At 45.7% G+C, this 20169-nt stretch overlaps 1 protein-coding gene across 1 annotated transcript; it reads right to left on the reverse strand.

Moving 5' to 3' along the window:
* Window positions 1-267: 267 nt before the first annotated feature.
* On the reverse strand, window positions 268-12245 carry KLF11 (KLF transcription factor 11). Its single transcript, XM_028722521.2, has 4 exons — window positions 11982-12245; window positions 8571-8831; window positions 6043-7036; window positions 268-4187 (listed from the first exon to the last, which is right to left on the reverse strand). Exons 1-4 carry the CDS (start codon window positions 12024-12026, stop codon window positions 3892-3894), a joined length of 1596 nt encoding a protein of 531 aa, XP_028578354.2. The 5' UTR covers window positions 12027-12245; the 3' UTR covers window positions 268-3891.
* Between the last annotated feature and the right edge of the window lie 7924 nt (window positions 12246-20169).

The raw sequence follows: 20169 nt of genomic DNA on the forward strand, positions 1-20169 counted from the left end.
TGATGATTTGTGCACAAGATGCTATCGGCTGGTCATGCCCAATCCTTGTTTTCAATACTCTTTGCTGCTGCAAAGGTTTGGTTGCATCAGGGTTGACTGCAATATTCTGCAGATGTTGTGCATGCGAAGCACTTTTGAGTGTTTCAAAGTGTGGTGTAAATGCAAAGCATTCGTATCAGCCAAGAAAAACGTTGCTTTCTCTTCTTTCCCTATTGTTTTGAGGTAAAAGGAGAGCTGTCAGAGGGGAGGAAAAACAGCAAAACCATCTATGCAAATATTCACTTTACTAGAAGAGGGATTACAATGCAGCCCTTGAAGGAATACAAACAATATTTGCATATACACACAAATACAGGAATCCCACAATAAAATGAACAGAAAGACAAAACAAGGTTTATAAAATATTAGGCACAATATTTTACTACACCAAACATAAATTCCCATAATCTTAAGTCAGGTAATAATCAGCATGGGAGAGGGGGGAGAGAATTAGGAAACTTTTTGAAAAGCCTCGCAATTGCACAAGGGAAATCTTTTGACTTCTGGCAACTTTTGATGAACTTCAATGGAATTAAACCAGAGAAAAATGGACTATTGCATCTGCATATTGTCAGAAAGGGGCAGAGACAGTGATTCCAGACGAATCAAGTTGTTGCATTTTGGTTTTATATACACTGCATTTCTGCCATGTAGCTTGTCTTCTCACCAGCTCCTTTTTTAAACACTGAACGTGTAGAATATTCATTTTTGTTTAATTAGGTGACCATAAAGTGAAGGGGGAAAAACCTATTTATGCTCATCTTGCACCTTCTAACATGTTTCAGAGGAGCCACAGATCTGCTGGCTCGTGAAATAGTTTATTATTTATAGTAAATCAAACACACAAATACAGTAAGGTGCAGTATGGGTAACATTCCATGCGTGCTGAACTAGTGACCCATCAAATGCAGTCCACTCACCTAGGAGAACTTCCTGCAAACTTCCTATCTTTTCCATCTACTCAATCACCTGCCAAGCCATAATGTACCGTTGGAAACTGCAATAGGCTTGGTAGCTCACACAATGTGACGGCATTGGTTTAACATCAATTTCAAAGTCTGCCTGCTTCCAATATACTTGAATTGGGAATATAGGTGAGATTGGTTTAAATTGATGATAATCTTTCAATGCATAATTCCCATATCCATGACCATGGCTACTTTTTTTTTAAAAAAGAGAGATAATTGGGTGCTTCTGTTATGGTCAACTTCATGAACGTTGTCAATAATGGACAGGGAAGTAGATAAATGCTTAAAATGGGCAAACTGATTGCAGTGGCTCTGCAGGCTCTCAACATATGATGTGATGCTGGTAGAGTTGCCAACCAGCCTTTTTTCTTGGCAGAGATCCTGCCCCTGACTTGCAGAAATTTAGCAGCTGAAGCTCTTCATAGCATGCGAATGAAGTGCTAGGGTGAGTTTCACTTTCTCGATTTCTGCAGATCAGGCTGCTGCCGGAGGTACAAAAGCAGATACTGGCCAACCTATTCAACAGTACTGCCCAAGCCAGCCATGCAGATGTTGTTGGACTGCAACTCCAATAATCTCTGGCCACTGGTCATGCTGGTTGGGGCTGATGGGAGCTGGAGTCTAACAACATCAGGAGGGCCACACATACCATATCCCTGCTCTAGGCATTGTGTTGAAACTGAGGGTACATTGGTACAGGTGTTTTAGAACTGCATTTCTCAAGCTACTTACTCCAGATGTATTTCCAAGTAAACTCCCACCATCTGTGGAAATATTCTCCAATGGCTCCAACACAAATTGGCAAATGCACTGCAATCTTGGCTGAATAATAAAGAGATGAGGTTGAAATTCCAACTGCGAGAGGTCTACCTAGTTTCAGATACCAATGAAGTGTCAGATATTACTTATTCCACACACACATATATACATACACATCTGATCATGCTTTCTCGTCATCATTAGAACAATTATCTCAGCTTGATTAAATATTATGTATACAGAATCGAGCAAATCATGTGAAATGGCAGGTCCACCCTTAATTTTAGTTCTCTTCCATCAGCCGTCCTTTCATTTCACTCATCCAATGTGCTGTGGAAAAGGAGACCACAACAGCAGCAGTTAACATCTCCACAAAGCGCTTTTGCTCCAAAGCTAAGAATATTCAGGTCACTTTTGTGAGAAACGACTTGCTGATCTGGAACCATCCATTGCCAGACAGCAATTTCCCATTATAAATCCAGCTCATTTTGAAAGTGGCAAGACAGGAGCCGATTTGAGTGCTGAACCCTTAATGTCCAATTGCTTCTGTTGCCTTGTTTATTCTCTTTACCTATGAACTACTCAAGTGAGAATTATTTAAGGTGCTGCCTGTTGTGGTTGTGTCATTGATCAGATTTTCAAATGTTTGCTTGGATGATTATAAAAATGGTTATGCGGGCACTGCATTTTCAGCCTTTACTTCAAATCATAAATCCTCCCCCAACTTTATTTAGAAACAATAGCTCAATGTGGTTTGGGCATTTCCCTTAAGGGGTCCTTATACTCATTACTATTAAGAGATCAAGGGCATAATCCAAAGCTAGGCACTTATTTTCCCCACTGAACTCATAAGGGATATATTGATGGACATGCTTAACTTTCACTCTGAAGGGAATGTGATTCGAAAGTTCTTCCGTTCTGAAGACTGGATATACAGAAGTCCTTGCGGTTTGGCAGGACCGTCCCAACCAACAGACAAGCTGCCCCCAAGCCTTCCAAACGTTACCAGCACTCAAATTAAAAGGTCACTTCTCGCGTTGCAATTAATAAATGTAGGGGGCACTTTAGCAAGTCACTCCTTTGCCACAAAATACAAGGTCCACCAAACTTACCCAACTCAAGTCAGACCAGCAGACTGCAATCAGGGAAGCAACAGGTGGGATTTTGTTCACACAAGCAAATTTGAATGCAGTGGTGAATATATGAAGCCCTGCCACTGTACAATCGTACACATACAGGAGCGTCAAGTAGCCGATGTACAACATCCACTAATCCATACGTGTTTACACACCAACAACTGACTGAGGGTGTGCATTATGGATTGGTGTCTAGGGTTAAAACCTTTTGAGCGTGCAGCTGACCATGTGGAGTTACTGCACAGGTTAGAACTTCCCAGCAGGGGCACACATGGTCAGTGCTGCACCTAAATTGGTCCTGAGCTAGTTATAGGCATCAACAATACCTAGGCCTCAATATTCAGACATTTGGGAAAGAACGACGCTGCTTTAAAATGTGGCACAGCAGATAATCCTAAAGTGGATTCAGTTGCTAGACTGGAGTTCAGACACTCTGAAATTTCAAATTAGTTTGGATTCCGTTTAGGAAATAAATAAATAAATTTCCAAGTGGTACCTCTGATGTTGCTTTTCACTCTTCTCACAGGGTGATTTTGCAAGATCAGACCACAGCTGAACTCATAAGATGGGGGGGGGGGGGGGACTAGTTTAAAATGCCGGGGGAGGGAGGGGGAACCACCCTGTTTCACTTTTCATCAACCACTGCTAACTCAACAGAAAAGATATGTTTGCAAAGCCCATTGCCAACATTCCCACCAAAAATATTCTCCCTCCTCCCCCCAAGTGCTGTTGAATGCCCTTAAAGCATTGGGGAAAACAAAAGGATAACAGAAATAAAACGTTAACATTTAAATAGGGCTTAATATGAAGGGATGGGGAGGAAAAAGAGAGGGCAGAAGACTTTACAGGATTTTCCTCCTCCTCCTCCACAATATAAATGCAACCACTCTTGGATACTTTAACAAAAAAAAAAAAAAAAACAGTCAAAGCTGGTTTTTTGGAAATCACCCAAGTTCCTCTTGAAATGTTCATCTTCCAAAGCAGGCCTGCTAGCCAGAAGACAGCATAGGCAGAAGCATGCTCAAAGGAGTCTCACTCTTAGGCTTCTCCATGGTTGCAATTCTGTTCAGTTTGCCAACTTCTGCCTGCCAGCTGGGCACTTTCTTTGTCGTCATGTGGCGGCGAGCGTGTTTCGTCAGGTGATCGCTGCGCATGAAGCGGCGGTCACAGACCGGACAGGCAAACTTCTTCTCCCCTGTGTGAGTTCTGCGGTGGCGAGAGAGTTCATCGGAGCGGGCGAACTTCTTGTCACAACCTTCCCAGCTGCAGGTGAAAGGTTTCTCTCCTGGAAAGAAGGAAGCAATGGGCAGGTAGGTGGGGGAATTGAAGGGAACCCAAGAACAAGACAGCTGGTTTTACCAAAGAGGTCATACATTGCCACACAAACCATCTCTACTTTAGACTGCCTTTTTTTCTATAGCAGATTACATGAAGAAAGGAAACAAGGTAGACAAGAAGCAATTCATTCAACTGCAGGAGCGGCTCTTGAATCTGAACTTACTAAGGAAGACTACAGAAGCCAGGGGGCTTCTCCTCTAAATAGAGCAAGGAATTTTATAAAAAAAAGAAGACCTCCTTTGTTCCCAACACACCCCAGGACATACTCTTTCGTCAAGGGATTAGTCTTTACAATTAAAACGCTAAAGGTCAGTATTTTTCGCCCCCAAGATAAAAGAATACGACACCCATGATGGCCTGTGTTATGAAACAACCCTTCTCTTTAAATTCATTTCTCTAAAGTTACACCAGGTCTTAAGCCTATTTACTGCACAATGTAATCGTTCTTACTTAGAAGTTAAGCCTGTAGACCTGATCAGACCTACTCACTGCAATTAGGGCTCTCTTCAGACTTTCTGTATCCTGAACCAAGAGGGCTCCAGACCACAAGGAAGACCCTACATGCCTACAGCTGTACACATGTAGTGGCTCTTTCCAGATCTTCTACTGAACATTCAGAGGGTGGGGTTTTTTTTGGGGGGGGAGGGGGGAGTTCCCCAGTCTCCACCTATACATTCAGATGCAAACAATTTAGAAGCTCTAAACCAGTGATGGGGGTGGGGAAAACCAGTGGCCTTCCATATGTTACTGGACTCCAACTCCCATCAGCCCCAAACAGCATGGTAAATATTCTGGCAAGATCATGGGAGTTGTAGTCCAGCAACATTAGAATAGCCGCAGGTTCTCCATTCCTCTTTTTGTCTTCCTAAAAACAGTCCCTCTCCACTAAACAAGAAATGTTCTACTATCCCGTCTCCTATTTCCACACTCCTGAAATGTCCATATGTTGCTAGACAACCACTAAAGACATGCGAGTGGGACTTTCAACACTGTGTGGCGTAGCTCTCTTCAGTGTCCCCTTCAGGCCATACTCATTTTACTCCTCCCTTGAGGTTTCAGTCTCTTCCCATAATCATCCGTCTGGAACCACTAAGCACATTTAAGCCCTCTCTGGGCTTTTAGTCTACCCTCACTGCCACCCCAATAGGGTTTCTTTTCTCTCTTTTTTGTACTCCGCAAACTTCGAAACCCACCAGGAGCCTGGTGCATTTTGCACTTGGCTATCAGCCACTTGTGACAATGCCAAGGCACCAGGATGGTGCCCGATGTCACCACCATCTGAAGATCCTTGGATCTTGCCTGTTTTCACACAGTAGCGAAGGATCCTGTAGAATTCTATCTGTTATATTTTATCTGCACAATCAGAACTTATTTCAGGAACCAAAGGTTGTATTGAAAAATACGACTTTAGAGCTGCCTTGCCCCCAAATGGCAACTAGACATTCTGTTTTGGTGGCTGTAACCCTGGTTTAAGGAGCCATTTGGTGCCTAGCTTACACATCTAACACTGCTCACAGCTGAATTATACCAGTTCACACCACGGGTCGATCTGGCTCAGTTTCGTCTAGGCCGTATGGCTGTTCTGCTCAAAGCTTTCAGGCATGGGTCTCCCCCAGCCCTACCTGAAGAAACAAGGATTAAACCAGGGACTTTCTGAATACAAGGCCACTGAGCTACAGCTCTTCCCCTCTTGGGTTTGTGTGGTGTCCTATTGGCTACGTAAGCAACAACATCCCCACCTGAGTATCTGCAACAGAGGGATTAGAAGAGGCAGATCACATCCACAGCTCTGCTATACATACCGGTATGAGTACGCAGGTGGGCTTTGAGGTGAGAGCTTTTGAAGTACGTCTTCCTGCAGCCCGGGAAGTTGCAAACATAATTTCTTCTCCGGGAAAAGTCAATTAGAGGTGTGCTGCTTTGGCCAGAGGCAATGAAAACTGGAGCAGGGGCCAGGGGCAACAACTTGGTATTCCCAACAGACATCACAGTTTGTTGGCAAGGAGGCGCCTGGGCAACAGCAGCCTGCGGAAGAACCAACATAACAGTCCCCTGAGGCATGGAAGGCCCCATCAGCACAGGCTGAGAAACTGGGGCTGTGTGGGGTAGGATGGGTTTGACCGTCGCTGCCATCTGAGCAGAGGGCTTTAGAAAGCCTGGGACCATACCTCTTTGTCCGTCCAAGGGGATCATTTGGCAGATCACTTGGGGATTGGAGAGCGGGGAGGCTAGCAGCGAGGGGGACTTCTGCTGCGGGTCACTTTCGCAAGCGTTCGGGAAAGGGGTCTGCTGCGAAGCAAGCCTCACAGGTTCGCATCCTTTGCTGGTGGCTCTGGAACAACCTGAGCCATGCAAATACAGTTCACATCCTGGCGAAGTGCCACAAGCTATGCTGTCCGCAATGTCGCAGTCTTGCAAGGCTGAAGGATGTCTCTCGTCTTGCGCCTCGTGCCTGTCTGCAGAAACACCGGTGCCCAACGCAGCTTCCGCTTTTGTTTGCACAGGAGGAAGGTGGGAGTAACCGGCACTGTCCCCGGTGTGACGGATCACGCTGGTTGCCCTTGCTCTGCAACGCTGAGGAGCAACTTGCTCCGCTCTCGCTGGCGTCTGGCTGGACTCCCTCCCCAAATTCAGGGCAGCTGGCTTGGGTGCAGGAAGAGCACAACCCGGAGGAGTGATCAGACAGGCAGACATGTTCGTCTTGATTGTCCTCGGTTTTGAGTAAGTGGCTTGGGACGAAAGCGGTGCTGTTGTGGAAGGCTCAACAAAATCTGGACTATAGGGTGGTGTCATACACTATATTTAAAGGGGGGGGGAAGAAGCAGAGGTAGTATACATATAACAAAATACTACTTTAGGTGTGATCATTCCTAGCTTTCATATTTATAACATTTAAGTGTAGGTCAGACGCATTAATAATAATAATAATAATTACTACTTTCCCCCCACAAAAGTTTTAGACAACCATAATGATATTCAAAGACCCTGGTTTGGTTTTCCCCCAGAGAGATCATTAAGGATTAGTTTAGCTAGAAGGGGCTCATCTTAGTCTTTACTGCTATCTGCCTGGCTCTGCAAGGCATGGAGTGAAATCCACTCCAGCGCTTTGATGAGTGGGGTCATCGAGTGCTGCTGACTTGCATGTAGTAAATAACCAAGTGTCTAGGCAGAAGAAAGCTCCAATGAGTTCAGTGGGCCTTACTCCCAGGTAAGGGGGGGGGGGGCTATGGTGTTTTATCTAGCCAGCCAGGGCTTCGCTGGATGACAAGATCTTTTTGCACCAGGTCAGTGAGGACCACTTGCTGTTTAGAATTCTCCCATATATACAAAACTCCCTGTGCGCCTTTTGGACTGCATCTGTAGGTTCCCTCCTCTGTGTCAAATAACTTGGGTCAAAGAAGTGTTGTTTATTTTTTAATAATACATGGAAGATGGATCTCCCTCGGGAGGTTGTGGACACTCCTTCCCTGGAGGTTTCTAAGCAGCGGTTGGATAGCCATCTGTCATGGATGCTTTAGCTGAGTTTCCTACGCTGCAGTGGGTTGTACTAGAAAGATGACCCCTGGGGTCCCTTCCAGATCTATTATTCTGTTTTTCGGCTTCAACAATATTTCATTATGTTCCTATCATTTTGTGTAATTGCATTTTGGATAAATTATGAAAATTATAAAACATGTTCTATTTGAAAACAAAACGTTTAAATAGCTATCTTTCTACCGGTAGGACAGGGGGAGGCAGGGGAATAGCCAAGATTTTTGTTAGGAGGGCAAGCTTTTGTTGGCGGAGCAGAACCTCAGATTTGTATTGACTGTTATTTACGGGGGGGGGGGGTTGACCCCCCCCCCCCCGGCTACATGCATGGGAGGAGCACAGGAAGGAAACAAGGTTGGAAGGGGGCCATGGTCTGAAAAAGGTTTGCAATCATATTCTGTTGGGAGCTGCCCAGAGTGGCTGGGGATACCCAGTGTGTGGGGTGTGTGTGTGTGTGTGTGTGTGTGTGTGTGTGTGTGTGTGTATATATATATATATATATATATATATATATATATCATCATCATCATCATCTGGAGGATCCCAGGATAGGGAAGACTGCATTATTCCAAAATAACCTCAAACACATCGTTAACTAAACTGAAGCAACTGTACTTGTGAGTGGAAATGTATGCTGTTCTCTTAGAGCTTATTGCATAATAAATGCCTTCAAGCCAAACCAAGAAATTACTGCTAACAGATTAAATGGGGGACATATTCATGTCTTTCCTCTCAAAAAAATTCATATCGATTCCATGCAAATTCATTTTGTTCCAGGGTTTGTTTGTTTTTTCCTTACCAGTGTGGATAAAAAGTTATAATCCTTAGGCAACTCAGACGTGGGTTCAGTGTGCATTGAGAAATCACCTGAATCTGAGACAGGTGTAAGAGGCCTTATCTTCAACAGGTCGCCTTTCTGTGATCTTTGACCCCAGGAGCTCATACAAACAAGTGCCTCTACTGCTTCTATGTCGTTCTGTTCCAAGGTGCTACAAGTAGACCTTTCACTGTCATGACGCTGCCGTTCACGTATGGATTCATAGATGTCCACAATGTCAACCTAGAGATAAGTGAGCCATTGTTTGTAAGTCACACGGAAAACAAGCATATGCCCTATTGTCTGCTTTTAAAAAGGCATCATACATGCCAGAGCCCAATCCAGTTTCTAAGTATGCACACATGAGCAGAAGAAAGGCTATAGCTTAGTACTTAGTACAGTACATCCCCTGGATTCAGAGCTCCACGTTCTTTCTATCACCTGCTAAAATAATAACAGGTAGTAACGACTGGCAGCCAAGGGAGTGCTGCTGCCAGTCAGTGAAAGCAGTACTACGCTGGCCTGACCAATGAGCTGACTCAGCATGCGTGCATATCAATTGCTGGGTAATTCACAGGTGAATTCAGTTGCTTTCCCGCACTGCACTCCTTTGAATGTGATGTGTATTCAAACACATATCCTGTTCACCTTCTGGAACAACTAAGTTGCACAATAATACCTTTTTTATGTGCAACTCAAACTGGATCAGGCCCCCAGAGATTAAAAAAGCAAAATCTGGCTGCCAACTTTGCTCTTCCACAGGAAAGTTATTCCTTTCTTCAGTTAGCACAGACTGCACCACCATGGCAACAACAGAGAGAGAGAGAGGTGGGTGTGCACACGCATGTGTGCGTGTGTTGGGAAAGGTCCAAGAAGATGTAACATCTGCAGCATTGCTTCAACTTTCTAAAGTGACTTCCCAGAATGACACAGTATTTAATGTTAATATTCCAAAACTGCATGGAAGATGAGACATAGCGGGGGATCGTTTTATCTCCAGTTTTGTTCAGTGATGGTTTCTTAGAAAGAGTAATAAATATGGGCAACACAACATGCCGCTGGAATAAATGTCCAGCATGGTTGACTCATGTATGGGTCAAAGCCACCATATTTTGTTGGTCATGAGCATCTCCCTATAGCAAATAAGTGCAATGCAAATACTTTTCACCAGTCTAGAACCCCACATGTGCATAGGATTCTACTCCCTATTCAGTTCACACTCAAAACTGGCAATTAGAAGCCCAGAATAAAAAGGAAAGTGGAATCAGGCAGCTGGACAGTAAGCCATGTAGTGACTACAGACAATTATTATGCTCCCTTAGATGCCGCAGAGCTGCCATGTGCATATATTTACTACTACTACTACTACTAATAATAATAATAATAATAAATGAACCCAACGGAAAGCACCTATTCACATGGTTAAGCCAATATGAAATGTGAAGCTAACCTAACAAATTGGTATCACAAGTTCACAGAAACTCAAATGAACTCAAAGAATCTGGGAATAAAAATGAGTAAGATGGGCAATCTTGAAACTGATACATTTAATAATACGGAGGTAAAAGATTCCAGAATATGAGGAGAAATGCTTAAAAACCACCAGGAATTCTCCATTTGCTTGCAACTGATGAACATTATTTTCCTTGGGTGCTAAAATGATATCTGTGTCAAATCAATAAGATTTAAAAGAACTTGGGGGAGGGGGACAGCCTATTCAAAAGCTAGAGAATCCAAGATGAGAAACGTTTAAGAAGAAGAATTTTAGGTTCGCTTGCAGTTCGTGACAATTATTAATCCACAATCGCTTGATAAGCTTCGGAAGGAAGGAGGAAATAAGTTCAATGCGCCTTGGTCTGCTTTCCAAGCAGGCACGCGCGGCTCCATAACTTAGCCTGGCGGCTTGTCCTTAAATCACCTCCTTTCACCCAGACACTGCAGAGGCAAGCTGGATGAGCTGGCACACAGCACAACAGAAAGCGGGCTGCAAAAGCAGAGCCAGAGCCATCACAAAGACGGCAGGAAATACCCCACCAATTCACTGCATCAAGGAACACTACCAAAGGGCAGGTCCAATTGCCCAACCGACCTCCCCCCTTCCTTGCACTGCCTTTGCTTTAATAACAGTATTTTTTTAAAAAAAAAACTGGGGACGGGGGAGGAAACGGCATGCAGATCAGCAAAATGACGATGTCCTTGTGGATTGGGTGGAAGGCAGCGAAGCGCCACCTTCCAAAAGGGAGGGAATGGGGCGGAAGGCTTTCTTTCCCCCCCTCATGGGATCCAGAGCAACCACCCACTCCAAATATAGCTCGGGGGGGGGGAGTGGGGCGACGTCATGCATCAAAATAGCCATGTGAGCAAGTGGGTGGTGGTCTCTGGCTGAGCCACTGCTGGGAAGCCCTGTGAGGCGGGGTAGTTCTGCCCACAAGGTCCAAAAGTAAAGGCTGCCTGCGGGGGTGGGGTGGGGGGCTAGGACTCTCTCTCTCTCTCTTTGCAATGACACAAGTTAACAAAGAAAGAAACCCTCCCCAAAGGTTGAGGCTCTCAAGCCGCGAGACCACTCCTCCCTGCATTTACTGTAATCTCTGTAATACTCATGCAACAACCGGGCAACTGCGGGATCACTGGGATTACTCATGCTGATGCACATTATTCGATGTGCGTCAGTGTAAGACATCACCACCACCACCACCCTAGATCCAGCAAAGCAGCAGTTTCGTGCAGGCTGGACTGACTGGCAAGTCTGCCTGCTCCATGGAAACTAAACAGAACTTCCTTCCCAATAAACCTGGGGCAGGATCGGGGGTGGCGCAAGAAGCACAAACGTCCAGGGCATCCCACACGCTTATGCTTGCATAGCTCCCAGTCACCAGAAGCGAGGGAGGGAAGAAAGGAGCAGCATTAGCCTATTATGCACCATCATAAGCCTCACCAAGTCCCAGGTAAGTTAGCAAGGACCTGGCCCGGAGGAAAGGCTAGCATTAATGGGCTTTGTTGGCACGGCCCCTCCCGGGGATCTACGGGCGAAAAGCGGTATATAAGTTTACTCCATAGAAATAAAATAAAAATAAGAAGAGAGGAAGGCTGCTCCCCCCCCCCCCAAGCGCCACGCGCATCTCTCGCTCCCGTCACCTTGGCGTCTTGGCAACCCATAGATTGCGGTTAAATAAAGCAATAAATAAGAAAGGCTAGCAAGGATAGCTGCTCTCCTTCCTCCTCCCCGCACGCAGGGAATCAGTGCCTCCCCCTCGCATGCACCTCAAGTCGTTTGCACCTTTTGGAAAGCGAGGAGGATCAGAAGCGGGGAGTAAAATCGAGGCAGGCTGGGTCTTTTTGCCCTGCATCCGCGCCCCCACCCGCGCGTCGCCCCGTGCAGCAAGTGGTACTCACCGCGGGGGCATCTCCCATCGCCTCGGCGCAGGGCGAGGTATGCATGGTGGAAGCTCCCGCAGGCAGCAGCGATGTGACAAAGCCAGCAAGAGCTGCAGCCAGAACCGCCTCCTCCTCCTCCTCCTCCGCCTGCTTGCTTGCTTGCCTGCCTCCCACCTACCTCCTCCCGCCCTCCCTCCTCCGAGGGAGGCGAGCAGCCAAAACACAGAGGGAAACACACCAAAACACTCCATACAGCAAAAGCAGCTGGGAGGCGGGCGAAGGGAGGAGGAGAGAACGAAAGGGGAAGAGGGAGGGGGGAGAGGCTGCTCGCCAATCGCAGCACGAGCTTCCTCCGGGCTGGCCAATGGACTCCGCCGGGCGGCGTGATTGCCTCGTGCAGCTATGCTGATAGCAGGAAAGGCCCCTCGTGGGCACGTTCCGCGGCGGCGAGCCGAGTAGCCGAACCACCTTCTGGAAACTAGGGGAAAGGTCGGCGCGAGGAGAAGGAGGGAGGGAGGGAGGAGCCTGGCTGGGCCAGAGGAAGGGCGGGGCCGGCTGGCTGTCAGTAAGCGGGGAGGCGGCAAGCCAGCCAGGGAATGCCCGGACGTGAGAGCGGGAAGGGGCGGGGGCGGGGGCGAGAGCGAGGGGGCGTGTTGCGAGGCAGGGCGCGCGCGCGTCGAAGAGACTGGGCTGAGAGCGTCGAGGACGTCGCCGCCCCCTCCCCAGCAACAGCGCCGCGCGCTACTCGCAGCCCCGCCCGCGGCTCGAGATCGTGCAGCCGAGCGTGACGCGGTGTCCTTTCTCGCCACACACGCTATTATTGCCAGATGTTGCGTTTCGGCCACGCAGAGTGGCCGTTAAAGGGCGTGGCTCCTCTGCGGAACCATCCTGCCCTGAGGCAAAGCCCCGTTACACCTTCTTTTCGAATAGTCCCCGTCTTTTCCGTTTTTATTGGTTAATCTTTTTTTTTAAAAAAAAGAAAAGAACCCACACACAAAAAATAATAATACACAAAGCTTTTATTTATTCGACAAAACTTATACAGTATATATATATATATATATATATATATATATATATATATATATATATACTGCTTGCGTACATAAAAATAAAACATTAGAATAAAAGACCAATTTGAAACATTTCTCCCCGCCGCCCCCCCTTAATTCAAGTTATAATTAAAATTGAAGCTAAAAGAAAATGAGATGCCGACTTCTGCATGCCTGGAGTATTCTTATTTATTAAATTTCTATACTATACTACCCTGAAGGGCAGGTTATAATACAAAAACAAAACAAAAAATAACAGAATTATAGAATTGGAAGGGGTCCTAAGGGTCAACTATAATGCAGGGATCTCAACTAAAGCATCCATGACAGATGGCCATTGTAATGAACAGACAAAATAGCTCTTCCCCCGCACAGTTTAAAAGGCCACAGATTTTAGAGGGATAGGCTTGCATGAATGAAATGTTTTTAGCAGGTGCCGAAAAGAGTGTGGGAGCAGCCAGTAGTACACAACCGACAGGGAGCTGAAAAGCACTTTCCCAGTGCTGCTTTCTGGACTTGGTCCTGCAAGTAGGGCCAGGACGACTGTAATACAAAGCTCCCAATTCCCCAATTCCAGGATTATATCCTCTGTTGTTTCAAATACTGGGGGGTCAATTCTCACAATTGCGTCTGCTGCGATACCTCCTACTTATGCTGACTTAGAGCTACCGCTCCCAAACAGAACTGATCGTATTGATCAAGAATAAATGTTTCCCGATTCTGTCAAATTAATGAGGATAGTCCAGTGGAAACCCTCAGAACTGTCTCTCTAAACTGGATAAATGTTTGAAAAATGCTCTACATAGGGACAAAAACTCCTGTGACTACATGCTATGCACGGTTGGCAGAAATGGGAGCTGATTTGAAGGGAATTGCACCTGCTTGACTTTTCTGCAGTAACCAGAGCCTAGGTAAAAGGATATAAGTGGGTCAGTATGATTGCGGATGGAATAGATCCTAGTTCTGTGTGTGGAGCGCTGTTGCAGAGATCTGTGGCCCCCCTGCCTTTCTAATGCTACGTGTATTAATTTGGGTTGCTTACACAGCCTCCAAATGTCCCTATTTTCCAGAGACAGAGACAGATTTGCAGAAGCCACCCTGGTTTCTGTTTTGACCCTGGAATGTCCCACTTTTCCTTACAACGTCCCTATTTTCCTCAGATAAATGTTGGAGGGTACGAACTTACCGTGCTTAAAAGTCACAAGGATCACAGTACTATCAGGCAAAAACACAACAAAGGCAGGCATGGCAGATAAAATAGGATGGGGATCCCATCCTCTGAGTATGCTTGAGAAGGGAGGCTCAGGTGTAGTTAGGTACTGTTAAACTCTGGACTTGATGATTTTTCAGGACTCCTCTCTAGATGGTAAGGTGTGTTACCTGCATTGGCAGGTGCTGGCCTAAGTCACTTTCAACTCTAGGGGAGGAATTCAATGTCATACTCTTCTGATCATGCTTTTCTGCTTGCCTGGTGCAACAATTCCCTCCTCTCCCTCCCTGTTCTTGGGGTTCTCCTGGCACACACACACCCCAAGCAGATTTGGAGGAGAGCTCCATTGTGCTATCAGGAGCCCTTGCACTGGCTTCCACTAGCATGCTGGTGTTGTAAACACTGAGTAACTGAATCAGGGCCACAGATTTTCCTTCAAAAGGTGGTTAGCCAGTCCAGCTGCATTTAGAAAAAGCTCAGTTCAATTCTGAAGAAGAAGAAGAAGAAGAAGAAGAAGAAGAAGAGCAGCTTTCAAGATACAATGCAGCATACACAAACAGATCTGCAAAGCAACAAAGGCCCCCAATGGCTGTTGCTATTTTTCCTGGGGAAGAAGCAGTTCTGCAAAGGAGCAATTGCAAAGTCATGAAGTGGAAGCGGGGGGTGCAGCTTTCCCCCTGCCTGTCATTTTTTGTTCCACATCACTCCTCCTGCCCCTCAGCCACTTCTCCCCACCATTGCTCCAAGCGAAAGGGGGTCAGAGGCCAAGGCAAGTCCTGAAAACGCCAGTAATGCCAGCCTGGCAGCCCGAAACTAGGGGAGAGGTCAAAGCACAGAGAGGAACAGCTTGCCTCCGCAGCAGTTCTCAAATAGAAGTGAACCTGGGAATGGGGTGACAGCTGTCTCTTTTACAAATGAGAAGGATTCTTGAATGGTTGCTGGCAAGCTGTGGAAGTGAAAAAGAAAACCCCCACCAGGCTTGGCATTTGGGAGCTGGCAGTGACATGAGCCACGTTCCACACAGCGTTGTCCTGAAACCAGGGGTCAAATCTGTGTCAGGGTGCCTTGTACTACATTTGAGCACCTAATCCAAACATAGCAGGAACTCTTCCCTGGGGACCCGGGCGGTGCGGGGGGGCAGGGGAGGACACCGATTCAGCACTACCTGAGAGTAAGAGAACAGCCTGGCCCTTCACGTCCCCAAAAACACTATTTCTTTTAAAAAGAGAGAGAGAAAGAAATCGAGGACATGTTTTTAAAGTATGACAGGCAGAGGCTATTCTAGGTTTTAACAGAGGAAGAGAAGCACATCTTATTTCTAAAGCAGCATACTGTGAGATACAATGACAGTGATATCTTTTCTGTGAACTGCCCTGAGACCTCCAGGTATAGGGCAGTATATAAATTCAATCAATCAATCAATCAATGACAGACCCATTTCATTGTATTCATGGCACATTTGGAAGATTGTAGTGGTGGGGAGCCTCAGGTCTGTGTGAGGTAGGAATTTACTTCTGTACCACCTTGTTCTTACCCAGGTGAGGGAGCACCTTTAAATAAAACATGGAACCAAATAATAATAACAATCTCTGTGTTCTGTAGGAAGCTGGTTTATTGCAATAGGACAGCCTTGCCAACCAGCTGCTCAACTGCTACTTAGAAGGGCTGCCCCAAGATACATCAGAACAAAGTTTATATGGCTACTAACACCATAGTGCATAAAGAGTCATCAAAACATCTCTAAACACCCTTCTACATACATTAAGAAAGGTTACAGGTCATGGGATGTAAAATAGGCATGGCTTCATATTGATATCAACTTCCTTGGGGTGTTCCAAAACAATCCGTCTCAAATGTCGCACCTCTATCACCATTCCTCTGGCAACCAGGCCTTCATGGTGCTGTTGACATTCCTTTCTTTATCTCACTTTCCCTTGCCTCTCCTATCAATTTCCCAGGAGACTTCAAGGATAGGTTTGGATTTTCACTCTGATGTTAACTAGAACAACATCCTTAAATGACCATTTGTGCCACTTTCAGGGTTAGATAGGAAAGGAATGCAGCGTTGGAGTCCTGATAGGCAAGCACACAAACAAAACCAAGACTAGAAAGGTTCAATACAATTAATGTTGGAACATTTTTTAAATGAATAAAATCTACTCCCTGGGCCTCCAACTCTTACATCATGTGGATGTCATTAGTTCTGGTAAGGCAAAGGAAAACCCTTCAACTGATGTTATGGAGATGTCAGGTGACTAACAGGTATGCAGCTATTCCTACTTAATCCAAATGGTCCACAGAGGTTAAGGGAACAACCAGTCTCCCTGCTGAAAACATTGCCCACCTCTGCAACATAGTGATCCCCCACCTTTCCTCCACCAGCCCCCCCCCCCCCCCAAAGCTAGATTTTTGTTTTATACATAAATGTGTGAGACGCATTCTGCTCTTTATCATTCTGGAAAGCTTATTCAGGATTTGGGACTAAGCCAGCTATCACATTCTGTGTTATGGAAACATACACATTTTTATTTTATTTTTACCAAGCAAACAAAACAAAACACTATATAGGGCCTAGTTTAGTGTGATGTATTGTAGAGAACCACAGTTGAATCAGGATTTGAATCTGGGTCTCCCCCAGTCCCAATAATTCAACATTCTGACACAAAAATTGCCCCAAATTTCTCATAGCTGATGCCCATTCCCTCCCCTCAAAAAATAAGAATGATCCGTCCTCAGTAAAATAATACTGATGATTATCATGAAGCATTATCTGTTCTCCAAGGATTCCTATCCTTGCATTTCTGTGTAATGAGTCATTGCTCTGGGGCTTGGAGTCGTCTTGCAACAGGGCAGGCCGTTTCCTTTGAAGGATGGTGAATTCTGTTTTATCATGGGCAATGACTGGATTATCCAATTATGCCTAATGCAGAAGTCTTGTGATTATTATTTAAAAAAAACAAAAACAAACCAGCAAGGGTAGGGTTGGCTGATAAAATGCAGATCAGTTAACAATAGTTCAGGAAAAGCTTTGGCGAAGAATTGGGCTTTGAAGAAAGGAAAGAACAAATAGACTCCCTCCTGTGTGGTATTAGAGGAGATACTTCTTCATTACTTTGGTAGGCCAGTGAATTCAGGACACTTTAAAAAAATCATTACTAATGAAATAGAACAAAACATCTGGCTGGAAAAATAGTGTAAACATGTTCAAACATGGTTTTTTGTTTTACTCAGAGGCACCAACTTCCAATGGGGAATTTGGGGCGGGGGGGGGGGGGTTAGAAGGATGTCGGAGGAGCCAGGGGTGGCAGAGCAGTTTCAATGGCTGGCAGTTCCCTCCTCCTTCTGCCACCACTCCTTCCCCTCCACAGCAGCAGCAGAAGGAGGAGCCAGGACTTTGAACATGGGGGGCAGCCTCCTCCCCAAAAATATTTGGGTTTCCTAGGGGATGGTGCTCCTGGTTCCACTGAGGGCACTTCCAGACTGTCATTATGTTCAGTTGGGGTTAATTGCATACCAGCAAATTGAGGTTGCAGAAATAAAGTTGATTTGGACAACCCCCTTGTGCAACAACCCCCACCCCACCCCCAAAATCAGGCTTTTTGCAATAAGGATAATGGTGAAAAACTGCATTGGAAAGTGGAGGGTAACACTTGCTTGGCTCTGCATCATAACAAATCAGAATCAAGGCTTATTGGACAGTGCATACCATCTTCCCTCCCTCCAAACTTTGTGCAAATAAATGAGTGAAGATATCTTCTGGAAGCGACCTCAACCATCGGGTCAAGGGTTCGGGAGATCCTTGGGCAAAATGCTCTGCACTTGAGCTATCCCATTTCTTCCTCCCCATAGCTGCCACCTGCTTCACTTGCTGTGTTCCTCTTGCACCACTGCCCAGAATGCAAGGGCAAGGTGAACAGAAACTGTTGCTGCTGCGCCTGTCACTGGAGGGCACAGGTTAAAAGGCAGCAAAAGCAAGGGGGGGGGGGAGGAAGACTGTGTCAAGAGGCTGTAGTCTAGGGTGTTGGTGTGGGCCTCCTGCTGGGGTGTGGCCTTTGGAGGATGCCATGGTGGCTGATGCCCATTGAGGCTTGTGGGCCAGAAGGCAGGGAGACCAAAAGTAAAGTGCCACCATCACCATCCTACTGCTTGCTGAATTCTACGCAGGCAGCACTGACGCTAAGGAGGAGGAAGCTGTAAGAAAGCCCTGTTTAGGGAAGTTTTTTTAATGACTGATGTTTTAATGTATTTTTAATCTCCTGTTGGAAGCCCCCCAGAGTGGCTGGGGAAACCCAGCCAGACGGGCGGGGTATAAGTTATACATTTTTTATTATTATACAGTATAAAGAAGGTGGGCAGATGGGAGCAGCCGCATTTGCCCTAATGGACTGTTGTTTCACTTTTCTTTCTAAGGCTGCAATCCTACAGACACTGCCTTGGGACCGAGTCCCATTGAACTTAGAAGAGGGACACTGATTTCCAAGTAAACAAGCATAAGTTTCAGGTTTGGATACTTCTAGGATGTTGTTGTGTTTCAACTTTAGTTAACAAATCTGTGTCCTGTTGCAAGCCAGAGGGTTTTCCTGGAAACCCAGGAAAGTGGAACTTGGTCGTGTGTGTGTGTGTTTTTTTAAGCAAATGAATTGGGCAATATGGGACCAAGAACATGTTTATTCACTGTTTTATTTATAGTCTGGCTATTCTAGGAACTTTCCAGGGTGGCAGTAGTGAGAAACCAGGCAAGAGACTTTTGGCTGTTCTGCGCTCCAGACAAGATACCAGTGCCTCTTGCTAAAGGAAACCACATTGCTGTGTTCTTCGTAGCTTATTATCTTGAATCAGGTTTAGGCCTTTCCTACTAGTTATGTCAACCTCACGATGTCTGCTTTGAAGCACTCAACAACAAGGCAGCTGTTATCCCAAACCATCTCTGACCTACAGTATAAGCTCTTCAGTCGGAGGTTAATTGACTGTTTCTTGCTGGCTTCAATTTGTATTATTTTCATGTCTTTGTAAATTGTAAACGGTTACAGATGCAGGATATAAGTTTCTGTAACTCCACAATACACGGCAGCTTCATCCCAGAGAAAACTCCTGATAAAGACAAGGTGATGGCGAAATCCAATCTGAAAGGATTCCTAGGAGAATAAAACCCTCTCTAAAAGGAATGAAATAGTGGATAAAAAGGTTGTACTCAATAAGGGGTGATGAAGAAAAGCTAAGCTGAGTCTGGCATTCCAATTTTAAGCATGTTCATTTATTTCAAATGGCTTTACTAGGGGGTGCTTCCAGACTAACTGCTTATTAAACATACTGGGCATTCATCCTTTGATTTGTTTGTGCAGCAGTGAAATGATATTGTGTTATGGCAAAAGTCACCCCACACTTTCCTTATCACAGAAAGTCCTGTATTTTGGGGAAGCTGCTTTTGTCAAGCAACTGGAATTGTGCAAGCAGAATCTGCCAGTTATGTGATTGAATTTTGAAAAGCTTTTGTAAGCAGCTTTGAAAGGCTACTGGGAGTATAAAGAGGAATATATATATATATATATATATAAAGGTTGAAAAGAGCTGATCCCAAGATGCCAAGCTCACCTTCCTAGTCTCTGCACTACACCATACACGGGGAGGTGCTGGATTTAGGGCACTGTTGTCAGTCCCCCCCCCCCCGGGCACCTAGCCAAAACTATGACATAGTGCAGAGTGGAAGAGGGCATCAAATTTTGCTCTCGCTCAGGGTGCCATATTACCAAAGTCCACCCCCGTTCTATTTGCTTCACCGAAGGCCAAGTGCACTGTCCTACAGGCCAGAGCAAGGCATGTGCATTTATTTAGGCAATTGCCCAAGCAGGCCAATGATAATGATAAGAGCAGCCAGGTCAATCTAGTTGCCACTGCTCTTCATCGCTTTCTCTGAGGGTATGTGTACATGCAGGCCAGAGCAATT

This window comes from Podarcis muralis, chromosome 3, assembly GCF_964188315.1.
Source record: "Podarcis muralis chromosome 3, rPodMur119.hap1.1, whole genome shotgun sequence".
Classification (NCBI taxonomy): Eukaryota; Metazoa; Chordata; class Lepidosauria; order Squamata; family Lacertidae; genus Podarcis; species Podarcis muralis.

Bases quoted from the DNA above. Each gene is read 5' to 3' on its own strand.
- KLF11 (XM_028722521.2), bottom strand. From the start codon at position 12,026: ATGCATACCTCGCCCTGCGCCGAGGCGATGGGAGATGCCCCCGCG. The intron at 8,832-11,981 runs GTGAGTACCACT...ACTTATCTCTAG, and splicing joins CGATGGGAGATGCCCCCGCG to GTTGACATTGTGGACATCTA. The intron at 4,188-6,042 runs GTATGTATAGCA...CCTTCTTTCCAG, and splicing joins CCACCTGCGTACTCATACCG to GAGAGAAACCTTTCACCTGC.